The following is a 12848-nucleotide window of genomic DNA, read 5'->3' as shown; positions in this document are numbered from 1 at the left end:
GTGTGCTGCGTGTGGGACGGAACTTCCCCAGACGCTGTGTGGACCCTCGCAGTGCCCCAGGCCTTGCTCACACCCTTGTCTCTTGTAGTCTGCTCTGGTGTCACGGATGTGGGCTGTGACCCACTCGGTTGATTTTATGACCTTCTAAAACTGGGGTCTTTAACCTGGGGGCTCACAGGTTTCCGGGTGACTGGTTCTTCTGTGTGTGTGCAGAGGTTTTTTAGGGAGGATCCACAGGCTTTGCTGGGCCCAGCGGGGTTGGCAGGAGCTGGCACAGGAGTGGCATGGCCGCAGCCTGGTGCCTGTGGGCGGCCCCACCCTCTGTTGCATTCTCTTCACAGACCCACTGAGTGTGGATGGCACGGCCGGTGGTCTCGGTGAGCCTGCGGTGGCCTCGGATGGCCTCCCGTCCTCGGAGCCGGGGCCCTGTTCCTTCCAGCAGCCGGACGAGCCCCCCGCCGGACCCCCGTCCCGTCAGCCTCCGGCCCTGGCCGACCCGGCCTCGTACCCGCCGGCTGTCGTCGCTCCGGAGGCAGACGCCGGCCCAAGGCTGGCTGTGGACTTCGCCCTGCCCGAGGAGCTGCCTCTCATCTCCAGCCGTGTGGACCTGAGCGGGGACCCGGAGGGGACTGTGGCCCCTGCGCAGGTGGCTTTGTCGGTCACCGAGTTTGGACTCATTGGCATTGGGGACGTGAACCCCTTCCTGGCCGCCCACCCCACGTGCCCGGCCCCCGGGCTACACTCGGAGCCCCTGTCACAGTGAGTGCCACCCCATGCCCGGAGCTTCCCCGACACTCCAGTGAGGTCCCCCCAGCCCTCAGGCTGCGCTGAGGGTTTGCCCCAAGGACAGTGCGGCTCCACGAGCGGCTCTCGGGGCTGCTTTAGGGTTGTTCTTGACTTGCATGTATTTTCTGACTGGAGAATACATTCGTGTGGTCCACATGCTCCACAAATAGGGGCAGGTGCCAGGCTCTCCCACCCCTGCTCCAGCCACGAGCTCCCCCCAGAGCACCCGGGCCCTGCCGCCGTAGGTTGTCGGGGAGGCAAGGCTGGGAGTCTCGAGTCCAGCGCTCAGCAGTGGGCTGTGCAGGCATGTGGGGCCACCCTGACACCCCGCGTCTCTCTCGGTCTCTTCCCTGCAGCTGTAATGTGATGACCTGCTGACTCCTGGCCGCGGGCGGCGTGCGCGGCCCACACTGGACTTGGCACTGCCGCTGGGCCCGCCTCTGTCAGTCTTCCTGACCCCTTCCCCCGCCCCGGGCCTTGGGGTGGCACTTCCTCTGCTTCTGAACACGTCAGGACTGGTGTGAGGTGGCTGGGCCGTGCGCCGTTGCCCCGGCCGTGCAGACTGGACCCAGAGCCACACACAACGCCGTCAGCGCCCGGCACTGCCACCCGGGTCCAGGCTGCTGCCTGCACATGGGATCCGTCAGGCAGCCGTGGACAGAAAAGACCCGGCCTTTGGGACGCGGGGCAGAGCCGGCCGCCTCGTCCCTTCCAGCCCGCAGAGGCGAGGGAAGGTGTCACTGCCCCGGCGGGGAGACGGGCAGGACGCCCCACCCCGCACCAGCAGCCTCCGCCGGGGCACCCTCCGCTCCCTGCTTGGCTCTGTCTCTCCACACCTGGCAGGGCCGCGGGCTGCCCCAGCCCTGGGGGTCGTGGGCAGCTGCTACTCAGTGCCAACCCCGTGGGGCACAGAGCCATATACCTCGCTGTCCGGCCCCCAGCCCGGCCTCCCCTCCCACCCCATCGTCTCCACTTCAGGAAAAGCCGCACTTTACACCCCCACCTGCCTCTTCCCTCCATCCCTGTTCCCGATCCTGAGCGATTGGGGTGGGGGCCCCTCAGCAACCCCAGGCGTGGGTTTGAGGAGACAGGTGACTTACACCCCCTTTGCTGTCCTCCCCTGGTACCAAGGCAGGGAGCCTCGAGAGGAGCTGGCCCTGCCGGCCGTGCAGGGGCCGGACTCCAGCCTGTTTCCCCAGCCCTGCAGGTCTTCCTTCTGTGGGAAGCTTCCCAGCAAGATGGCTTGGAGTCCTGGTCCCTCTTCCCCGACCCCTTGTCCGTTTCTGTTTCTGTTTACACGTTGGCGTGGGGTCCTCCGTGGGCCGCGGCGTGCCCTGCCCCGGGCGTCGTCCAGCCTCCTGTGCTCGAGCCCCTTTCTGAGTTGGACTCGACCATCCCTCACCCCACCAAGGACCACACTGTGAAGTGATAACTGCCTTGAACCCCCCCTTGCTGTTTTATTTATTAAACTTGATTTGAAGCCCGGGGTGCCTGGTGGTGGGTTGGGTGGGGGCTGGGGGCGCCCGGGGTGCCTGGTGGTGGGTTGGGTGGGGGCTGGGGGTGCCCGGGGTGCCTGGTGGTGGGTTGGGTGGGGGCTGGGGGCGCCCGGGGTGCCTGGTGGTGGGTTGGGTGGGGGCTGGGGGCGCCCGGGGTGCCTGGTGGTGGGTTGGGTGGGGGCTGGGGGCGCCAGGGGTGCCTGGTGGTGGGTTGGGTGGGGGCTGGGGGCGGCAGGTGTCCCTGTCATCTCACTTGGGGGCCTGCATGTCTGTTGGAGGATCCGGGATAAGTTGTGAGCCACAGAGGCGAGGGGGTGCAGTGGGGGCATGACGTGGTGGGCTCCATGTCCACGTCAATGAGGGAACTGTGGCCATGAGGACGGGATGTGAGGAGGGCCCACGTCTGGGTAGAGGTGGTCGGCGCTGCCTCCTAGAAGTGACAGTTAAGCTGGAACCCGAAGGGGAATGGCCCTGCTTTGCTGGAAGTTTGCAGGGTCCTGGCAGGCGTGACAGCCGATGCAGAGGACAGAGGCCTGGGTCAGCAGGAGAAGCTGAGGGCACAGAGGGCAGCGGCTGGGCGGGGTGGGGACAGTAGGGCATGAGGCTGAGATTTGTTCTTGGTGTGGAAGCCGCTTGAGGTCTGCATTGTGTTTTTTCTTTTTTTCTTTTTTTTTCAGACGGAGTCTTACGCTCGCCAGGCTGGAGTGCAGTGGTGCCATCTTGGTTCACTGCAGCCTCCGCCTCCCGAGTTCAAGCGATGCTCCTGCCGCAGCCGCCCGAGTGGCTGGGACCACAGGAACCCGCCACCACGCCCGGCTAATTTTTGTATTTTTCTGTGGAGACAAGGTTTCCCCATGTTGGCCAGGATGGTCTCAATCTCTCGACCTCGTGATCCGCCCGCCTCGGCCTCCCAAAGTGCTGGGATTACAGGCGTGAGCCGCCGCGCTTGGCCCCTCCTCCTTTTCTGAAGCGCATTTTTACAGGATAGAGAGTTCTGAGTGGACTGTGTTTTTCTTTGGGCACGTTAAAGTTGTCCTCTTCACGCCTGCTTTCTATTGTTTCTGCTGAGGAATTTTCTCATTCTTCTGTTTTCCTTAATATGAAATCTCTTGTCTCTGACTATGTAAATGGTTTTCTTTTGTTTTTGGACTTTGGCCGTTTGTGATGTACCTGGGTCTGGTTCTCTAAACCGAGCTACTTCGACCTGAGGGTGGGTGCATTGTAACAGATTTTGAAGTCTTGATTGTTATTTCTGCAAATATTTGTTTTCTTTTTCTTTCTTAGAGTTCCATTTCTGGAAGAGTATTTCTCAATTTTTTCTGATGTCCCACTCTGTCTTTTGGGTCTCTGGTACACGTGCCACGTCCTGGGTGTTGTCCCACAGGTCCCTCCAGTCATGTGTCACGGCCATGGGTGTCCCACAGGTCCCTCCAGTCATGTGTCACGGCCGTGGGTGTCCCACAGGTCCCTCCAGTCATGTGTCACGGCCGTGGGTGTCCCACAGGTCTCTCCAGTCGTGTGTCACGGCCGTGGGTGTCCCACAGGTCTCTCCGGTCGTGTGTCACGGCCGTGGGTGTCCCACAGGTCTCTCCGGTCGTGTGTCACGGCCGTGGGTGTTGTTCCACAGGTCTCTCCGGTCGTGTGTCACGGCCGTGGGTGGTGTTCCACAGGTCTCTCCGGTCGTGTGTCACGGCCGTGGGTGTTGTTCCACAGGTCTCTCTAGTCATGTGGCCACAAATGTTGTCTAGCAGGTCTCTCCAGTCGTGTGTTACTGCCCTGGGTTTTGTCCCACAGGCCTCTCTAGTCACTCATGTTACAACCCTGGGTGTTGCCACACAGCAATCTCTTTGTTCTATTTTTTTCTTTCTCTGTGCTTGTGTTTGAATAATTTTTTTTTTTTAAATTTTTTGGAGACGGAGTCTTTGTTGCCCAGGCTGGAGTGCAGTGGTGCAATGTCGGCTCACTGCAACCTCCACCTCCTGGGTTCAAGTGATTCTCCTGCCTCAGCCTCCCGAGTAGCTGGGACTACAGGCGCCTGCCACCTCGCCCGGCTAGCTTTTTTTTTTTGTATTTTTTAGTAGAGACGGGGTTTCACCGTGTTAGCCAGGATGGTCTCGATCTCCTGACCTTGTGATCCGCCCGTCTCAGCCTCCCAAAGTGCTGGGATTACAGGCTTGAGCCACCGTGCCCAGCTGGTCTCAAACTCTTGACCTCGTGATCCCCCCGCCTTGGCCTCCCAAAGCGCTGGGATTACAGGCCTGACCCACTGCGCCTGACCCAGAAGTTATACCCTTAAGACCCAGTCCAGGGATGCCAGGGCCTTCCGCAGCAGGAACCAGGAGTCGTCATCCACATTATGAGATTTCGGTGCTTCGATTTCTCTGCTGCCCACACTGACCTTATTCTCAGGGGCAAGTACCCTTTGTGGTGACTGAGATGGCACCAGAAGCTGCAGGCCCACAACCTTGCATCTGTGATTCCTGTGGGAAGCCTGTGTCTTGCCCAACAGTTCCAGTAAAACTGGTAAAATTTGTTCCTGGGTGTCACGCCCATAACTGAATCAGGAACTGCCGAGCAGAAAGGGTGTCCTGGGCCGGGCGCGGTGGCTCAGGTCTGTAATCCCAGCACTTTGGGAGGCCGAGACGGGCGGATCACGAGGTCAGGAGATCGAGACCATCCTGGCTAACCCGGTGAAACCCCGTCTCTACTAAAAAATACAAAAAACTAGCCGGGCGAGGTGGCGGCGCCTGTAGTCCCAGCTACTGGGGAGGCTGAGGCAGGAGAATGGCGGGAACCCGGGAGGCGGAGCTTGCAGTGAGCTGAGATCCGGCCACTGCACTCCAACCTGGGTGACAGAGCGAGACTCCGTCTCAAAAAAAAAAAAAAAAAAAAAAAGGTGTCCTGGTTGGCCAGGCCTGGGTCCCTTGTTCCCCTTTGGTAGCAGGACAGTCCCTATGGAGGAACAGTAAGAGGGAGGAGGACGTGGGCAGGCCGGGCGCCGACACCCAGAGGCACGAGCCTCCCATTTGTGTGGGGTGAGCACAAAGGTCAGGAGGGCAGTGCAGGCACAACTTCCCTCTTAGGCCATGGAATCTGAAACTGTGAGGAGGCAGTGGGGAGCTGCAGTGGTTTTTTTTAGCTGAAGTAGAGTTGGGAGTCATGTGCCACGGCCATGGGTGTTGTCCCACAGGTCTCTCCGGTCACGTGTCACGGCCGTGGGTGTCCCACAGGTCTCTCCGGTCACGTGTCACGGCCGTGGGTGTCCCACAGGTCCCTCCGATCACGTGTCACGGCCGTGGGTGTTGTCCCACAGGTCTCTCCGGTCACGTGTCACGGCCGTGGGTGTCCCACAGGTCCCTCCGATCACGTGTCACGGCCGTGGGTGTTGTCCCACAGGTCCCTCCAGTCACTGGTGTCACGGCCGTGGGTGTCCCACAGGTCCCTCCAGTCACTGGTGTCACGGCCGTGGGTGTCCCACAGGTCTCTCCGGTCACGTGTCACGGCCGTGGGTGTCCCACAGGTCCCTCCAGTCACTGGTGTCACGGCCGTGGGTGTCCCACAGGTCCCTCCGGTCACTGGTGTCACGGCCATGGCTGTTGTCCCACAGGTCTCTCCAGTCACTGGTGTCACGGCTGTGGGTGTCCCACAGGTCCCTCCAGTCACTGATGTCACGGCCGTGGGTGTCCCACAGGTCCCTCCGGTCACTGGTGTCACGGCCATGGCTGTTGTCCCACAGGTCTCTCCAGTCACGTGTCACGGCCGTGGGTGTCCCACAGGTCCCTCCAGTCACTGGTGTCACGGCCATGGCTGTTGTCCCACAGGTCCCTCCGGTCACTGGTGTCACGGCCGTGGGTGTCCCACAGGTCCCTCCAGTCACTGGTGTCACGGCCGTGGGTGTCCCACAGGTCCCTCCAGTCACTGGTGTCACGGCCATGGCTGTTGTCCCACAGGTCCCTCCGGTCACTGGTGTCACGGCCGTGGGTGTCCCACAGGTCCCTCCAGTCACTGGTGTCACGGCCGTGGGTGTCCCACAGGTCCCTCCAGTCACTGGTGTCACGGCCGTGGGTGTCCCACAGGTCCCTCCAGTCACTGGTGTCACGGCCGTGGGTGTCCCACAGGCCTCTCCAGTCACTGGTGTCACGGCCGTGGGTGTCCCACAGGCCTCTCCAGTCACTGGTGTCACGGCCGTGGGTGTCCCACAGGCCCCTCCAGTCACTGGTGTCACGGCCGTGGGTGTCCCACAGGTCCCTCCAGTCACTGGTGTCACGGCCGTGGGTGTCCCACAGGTCCCTCCAGTCACGTGTCACGGCCGTGGGTGTCCCACAGGTCCCTCCGGTCACTGGTGTCACGGCCGTGGGTGTCCCACAGGTCCCTCCGGTCACTGGTGTCACGGCCGTGGGTGTCCCACAGGTCCCTCCGGTCACTGGTGTCACGGCCGTGGGTGTCCCACAGGTCCCTCCGGTCACTGGTGTCACGGCCGTGGGTGTCCCACAGGTCCCTCCGGTCACTGGTGTCACGGCCATGGCTGTTGTCCCACAGGGTCTCCAGTCACGTGTCACGGCCGTGGGTGTCCCACAGGTCCCTCCAGTCACTGGTGTCACGGCCATGGCTGTTGTCCCACAGGTCTCTCCGGTCACTGGTGTCACGGCCATGGCTGTTGTCCCACAGGTCCCTCCAGTCACTGGTGTCACGGCCGTGGGTGTCCCACAGGTCCCTCCAGTCACTGGTGTCACGGCCGTGGGTGTCCCACAGGTCCCTCCAGTCACTGGTGTCACGGCCATGGCTGTTGTCCCACAGGTCCCTCCGGTCACTGGTGTCACGGCCGTGGGTGTCCCACAGGTCCCTCCAGTCACTGGTGTCACGGCCGTGGGTGTCCCACAGGTCCCTCCAGTCACTGGTGTCACGGCCGTGGGTGTCCCACAGGTCCCTCCAGTCACTGGTGTCACGGCCGTGGGTGTCCCACAGGCCCCTCCAGTCACTGGTGTCACGGCCGTGGGTGTCCCACAGGTCCCTCCAGTCACGTGTCACGGCCGTGGGTGTCCCACAGGTCCCTCCAGTCACTGGTGTCACGGCCGTGGGTGTCCCACAGGTCCCTCCAGTCACTGGTGTCACGGCCGTGGGTGTCCCACAGGTCCCTCCAGTCACGTGTCATGGCCGTGGGTGTCCCACAGGTCTCTCCGGTCACTGGTGTCACGGCCGTGGGTGTCCCACAGGCCTCTCCAGTCACTGGTGTCACGGCCGTGGGTGTCCCACAGGTCCCTCCAGTCACTGGTGTCACGGCCGTGGGTGTCCCACAGGTCTCTCCAGTCACTGGTGTCACGGCCGTGGGTGTCCCACAGGCCCCTCCAGTCACTGGTGTCACGGCCGTGGGTGTCCCACAGGTCTCTCCAGTCACTGGTGTCACGGCCGTGGGTGTCCCACAGGCCTCTCCAGTCACTGGTGTCACGGCCGTGGGTGTCCCACAGGTCCCTCCAGTCACGTGTCACGGCCGTGGGTGTCCCACAGGTCCCTCCAGTCACTGGTGTCACGGCTGTGGGTGTCCCACAGGTCTCTCCGGTCACGTGTCACGGCCGTGGGTGTCCCACAGGTCCCTCCAGTCACGTGTCACGGCCGTGGGTGTCCCACAGGTCCCTCCGGTCACGTGTCACGGGTCTCTCCAGTCCCACAGGTCCCTCCAGTCATGTGCGATTTGATTGGAATAGCTAAGATAGGTTGGAGCTGGGAGAGACCACGGGATGCCGTGTGTTGACTAACAACGTTCTTCCTTGTCCGTGGGGTCTTGCGTTTCTGAGGGTGCACTAGATGTGGGTAAGGCAGTAAGAGGCAGAGGGGATACTGTTTTGCCCCAGGAAGGCCTTGCCCCCGCCCCGTCAGCAGCTGGGTTGATGTGCCGTCTCGAGGAGCTGGGCTGGCTGGGTCACCGCTGTGTAGCATAGCTTCGCCTCTGGGTTAGCTGTGGGGTGGTGGAATCGTGGCCCTTCCTGCAGCCCAGACCCAGGCAGGAGGACCTGGAGGGCCCGCTCTGCCTTGGGGTTTTTCCGGATTCGTCCCACACCAGGCTCCTGGGACTAATGAGGCCTCCACCGGGCTTGGTCTTGTCTAACCTCTGGAGGGCTCGTACCTGTCTAGAACAAACGTGTTGTCCTCAGCTTTTCGGCGGCCATCAATAAGTTATTTGTGTTAGTTTGTTTAATGCTTTCCTTTTACAGTGAAGCGAAGGTCTTTGGTGACCTCCTGCCTGCTAACCAAGCATGGAAATCTGTTCTGCACAGAGTCCATGGCCATGCCAGGAGGCCTTAGCCAGGGGCCTGCCTGGAGATCGGCGCTCCTGAGACAATTTCTGTGGGGTGGAGGTTGCTCAGAGCTGATGGTCCCAGAGTGACACTGTCTGGGCCCCTACGGACCTGACCCAGCTGCTGCTCTCTCCACGGTGGTCCTTGTTTCCTCGGTTTGTAGCTGCCGAGCAGGACGGCCAAATAAAACGCAGGCTGCCCAGTTAGCGTCGAATTACAGATAAACGAGTGTGTGAGCACGTCCCATGCGGTATTTGGGGCACACGCTGAAAACCGGTTTGTCGCTCCTCTGGGATTCAGATGTAACTGGGTGTCCTGTTTGTTTCTCGGATACCAGGACTCAGCTGGGGGTCCCTGGCGTTTGTTTGCTCCGTTCCTGGGCTGTTCCCGGGGATGCGGAGACCCTGGCGTGTGTCCGGCAGAGGGCGCCCGTGCCCCCCGAAGGCGGCGCGGAGCCCGGAGCGCAGCCCAGCCCCGTCCCCTGGTCCTGTGGCTTGAGGGCGGGGAGGGAGGGGTGGTGGTCGCTGCAGGGCAAATGTTGTTCCTCGTTCTTCCTTGCGTCGGAACCAGGTCCTTGGGGTCTGGGGGTGCTCGGCAGCTTTGCAGACTAGTGGAGGTCTTCCAGGTGACTCTCCTCGCCTTCCCCGGCTCCTGGTTTGGGGGCAAGGATAGAAGCTACTATGCATCAGAAGGTTTGTGAATGGGGATTTAATCGAGTGTTTCACAGGGTGGCCCCTGCCACCTCCGCCCCTGTTTTGTACGAGAAGCAGGCGGAATCCAACTCTCCCCTCGAGAACACGCCGTTGCCCTCCACTGTTGCTCGTGTGTCTCGCCTTGCTGCGACCCGGTCAGAGCTCCCTGCAGTTGTCATGTCCCTGGTTGACCTCAGGCTCCTGGCACTGATTCAGCATCCCAGTAAGCACAGCCTGCGCACCCACTGTGTGCCAGCTCCCACTTTCCTGGAGCTTGGGGGAGGAGACAGGGACAGTGAGCAAACGTACAGACTGAGATGGTGGGAGGGGCTGTGCGCTCCGGGTTGTCTGCACGAGAGGCTCTGGCAGGGCGGCTGCACCCCGGGTTGTCTGCGCGAGGGGCTCTGGTGGCTACGTCCCGGGTTCTCTGCACGAGGGGCTCTGGTGGCTACGTCCCGGGTTCTCTGCACGAGGGGCTCTGGCAGGGCGGCTGCACCCCGGGTTGTCTGCGCAAGGGGCTCTGGCGGCTACGTCCCGGGTTGTCTGCACGAGGGGCTCTGGTGGCTACGTCCCGGGTTCTCTGCACGAGGGGCTCTGGCAGGGCGGCTGCACCCCGGGTTGTCTGCGCAAGGGGCTCTGGCGGCTACGTCCCGGGTTCTCTGCACGAGGGGCTCTGGCAGGGCGGCTGCTCCCCGGGTTGTCTGCGCGAGAGGCTCTGGTGGCTACGTCCCGGGTTGTCTGCACGAGGGGCTCTGGCATCTGGGCTCTGGCAGGGCGGCTGCACCCCGGGTTGTCTGCGTGAGGGGCTCTGGAGGCTGCACCCCAGGTTGTCTGCACGAGGGGCTCTGGAGGCTGCACCCCGGGTTGTCTGCACGAGGGGCTCTGGTGGCTGCACCCCGGGTTGTCTGCACGAGGGGCTCTGGTGGCTAAGTCCCGGGTTGTCTGCACGAGGGGCTCTGGCATCTGGGCTCTGGCAGGGCGGCTGCACCCCGGGTTGTCTGCGTGAGGGGCTCTGGAGGCTGCACCCCGGGTTGTCTGCACGAGGGGCTCTGGTGGCTAAGTCCCGGGTTGTCTGCACGAGGGGCTCTGGCATCTGGGCTCTGGCAGGGCGGCTGCACCCCGGGTTGTCTGCACGAGGGGCTCTGGAGGCTGCACCCCGGACTACTGCTGTGCGGTTTTCTTTGCTGTGACCCGGTGAAGACCTTCCTCACGGAGCTCACCGGACTCGCAGTGCTGACACTCGGAGGGTTACCCTGTCCCTGACTGTGAGGTGACACTAAATTAAGAGGCACTGAGGGATTGCAAAGTCTGAGTGGGATTCTGAATTCATGGGTTCTGGATTCTGAATTCGAAGGCAGCAGTTTCCAACCCTGTTAAATCTTGACCCCAGGAAGAAGGACTTCTACATCTTAACCCGGCAGACACATGATACTTACTGGCACTGTATTTTGTTTAATTAACCCTCAAATGATGTCTCCTAATGTTTGGCCCCGGGTCAAGCATTTCACAAACTGTTTAATCTTCTCTACAATCCCAGGTGATAGCTACTGTCTTGCCCCTTTTATGCAGACAGACACTGAGGGATACCTTAGATGTCTTTCCACACCATCCACCCCCTCAGCCTTTGCTGCCCACTGCCTGCACGTCAAACCCACTGACGGGCACCTGTTTGACTCCAAGAGCCCTGGGCCGGAAATGTGGGAGACAACTGCTGTTCTGACCTTGAGCAAGTAATTCACCTCTCAAGTCCCAGAGAAGCACAGAAAGCAATGGCAGGTGTAGTGGCTGGGTGCACTCAGGTGGCACCTACTGTGTGCCAGGCCCCCTTCTGCCCACTTCACAGGTGTGTCAGTCTCCACAGAGTCCGTTTGGAAACGGCCTGGAGCTATCCAGGTTGCAGTGAGGCACCAAGGTGGCAGAGCCAGTGCTGGGCAAGAGGTGGGAGCTGCAGCTGCCGAACCCGTGAGGTTGCTTGCCTGGGGGTGGCGGCCTGGCCCCCTGGGGTGGTCTTGTCTCTAGGGGACCCAGCGTGGGGCCTTGTACCACCACCCGCTTCCAGCTCTGCCGTCTGCAGGTGAAGGAGAAAGCCACTGAGGCCTGGCCTCCAGGTCAGGCTGTGTCCCTGCTGGGAGCTGCACCGGCCTCAGGTTCTTCCTGTAAGGGAGGACCAGGCAGCTGGGGGCAGCAGCAGATCCAGCTCTGAAAGCTCTGACAAGAAGTTCCTTGAAGTGTGGTGGACCGCAGTCAGCATATGCAGGAGATGACCCCAGTGCTGACCCTAATGCTAATTCTTGCTTCCCCCACCAGATTTTAATCCTTATCCTGCCCAGGGATTTTAAGGGCTGACCCAAATCCCGACCCAAGGGGAAGGATGGAAGGGGGAACAGCCTCCAGCCTCACCTCCGCTCTCTGTCCTCCCAGGTCGACCCCACCCCTCTCCCGGATCTCTTCCTCCTGGCTTGGCCCAATCCCACAGCCCCCACTGTCTTTCCCCCTCCCACTTCGGCAAGCCCGTCCACATGACCTCTCCCTGCTCCCCAGCACACAGTAGGTGCTCAGTAAAGAACCCTGCCTTTCCTTGACTCCAGTAGACGTTGCACCCTCTCCATGGTAGCAGAAAAGGTGGGTGGGCTGTCAGGACTACACTGACAGCAGCGGTCATTTGCAGACAGGTTGAAGTGTGGGGGGAAGCGCGGTGGTGATGCTGAATCCTACGTTTATGTAGCATTTACGCGAGGCGCGGTAACCCTCACGACCCTCATTCCGGCAGCAGCTACAGCCCCTGCCTCACCGTGAGTGCAGCAGGGAGCCTGAACCGCCTGCCACAGGTCCGCTTGCACCGTCTTCCCATCCAGCACCACACTGGGTGCCTTTGCTGTCTCCCAAGAGCCCCTTACCCATGGAGTTCCCCCACGTGCAGGTGTCTGACCACCCAGGACCCGGGAAGCAGGGTCGAGGAGCTCCCAGTTGAAGTCCAGTTGCTGAGATGCACCCTGTTTGGTGTTGCTGGGGCAGGGGCTGATGGTGGTGCTGAACAGGTTTTAGAGGAGGTTCAGGGTGGCGGCGGGTCCTGGCGCCCAGCAGCTTGTTTCTGATCCCAGCCCTGCCACTTGCCAGTAGGTGACCGTGAGTGGCAGAGGTCAAGGCTGGACTCCGGGAACGTGGGCCTGACACTCCTGAGGCCTCCCGGGTGGTCCCGGCCGAAAGGACCCAGTGTGGGCCCCTTGGGCCTCGGTTTCCCTGGCGTGGGTGCCCTCAATCCCCAGGCACCCTCAGCTCAGGGCTCCCCAGGACCCGGTGGCGGCACAGACCCCGGCGCCATTTCGTGGGGTCCCCTGCTCCTGGCGCCCCTGTGCTGTTCTGTGCGGCGGGAGGGCAGGTGCGCCGGGGACACCCACACCGTCGCCAGGTGGGTCCCGAGGAACTGCAGCTTCTCACGTGCCGGGGCCGGATTCTGTGCGCGGAGGAAAGAAACTCCTGCAATGGAGCCGCGTCGCCCCTTCAACGTGAAGGTGCTTCCTGCTTTCGGGGGGTTCGGGGTGCACAGCGCGGCTGCCACTTCCTGAGGAGGAAAGTGGGGG

The 12848-nt window shown here is 61.9% G+C and overlaps 2 protein-coding genes across 6 annotated transcripts in view; both read left to right on the top strand.

Annotated features, from left to right (window-relative positions):
- Positions 1–1283, top strand: part of LOC105486647 (MIER family member 2) — a 36968-nt gene extending 35685 nt beyond the window's left edge. For all 5 annotated transcript variants that reach the window (XM_071087267.1, XM_071087266.1, XM_011749616.3 and 2 more), the window contains 2 exons: positions 342–759; positions 1143–1283. In XM_071087267.1, the coding sequence (XP_070943368.1) occupies positions 342–759; positions 1143–1164 (440 nt within the window). In that variant the 3' untranslated portion in view covers positions 1165–1283. The remainder of the gene's footprint in view (positions 1–341; positions 760–1142) is intronic.
- Positions 1284–4435: 3152 nt separating this feature from the next.
- On the top strand, positions 4436–12614 carry LOC139360174 (uncharacterized). The gene is made up of 2 exons (XM_071085997.1): positions 4436–5678; positions 7910–12614. Exon 2 carries the CDS (start codon positions 9256–9258, stop codon positions 10195–10197), a length of 942 nt encoding a protein of 313 aa, XP_070942098.1. The 5' UTR covers positions 4436–5678; positions 7910–9255; the 3' UTR covers positions 10198–12614.
- The last annotated feature ends 234 nt before the right edge of the window (positions 12615–12848 follow it).

The sequence above is a fragment of the Macaca nemestrina genome, chromosome 20 (genome assembly GCF_043159975.1).
Source record: "Macaca nemestrina isolate mMacNem1 chromosome 20, mMacNem.hap1, whole genome shotgun sequence".
Taxonomy (NCBI): Eukaryota; Metazoa; Chordata; class Mammalia; order Primates; family Cercopithecidae; genus Macaca; species Macaca nemestrina.
The sequence above is the reverse complement of the archived record's forward strand: the minus strand, read 5'-3'. Positions and strand labels throughout refer to the sequence as shown.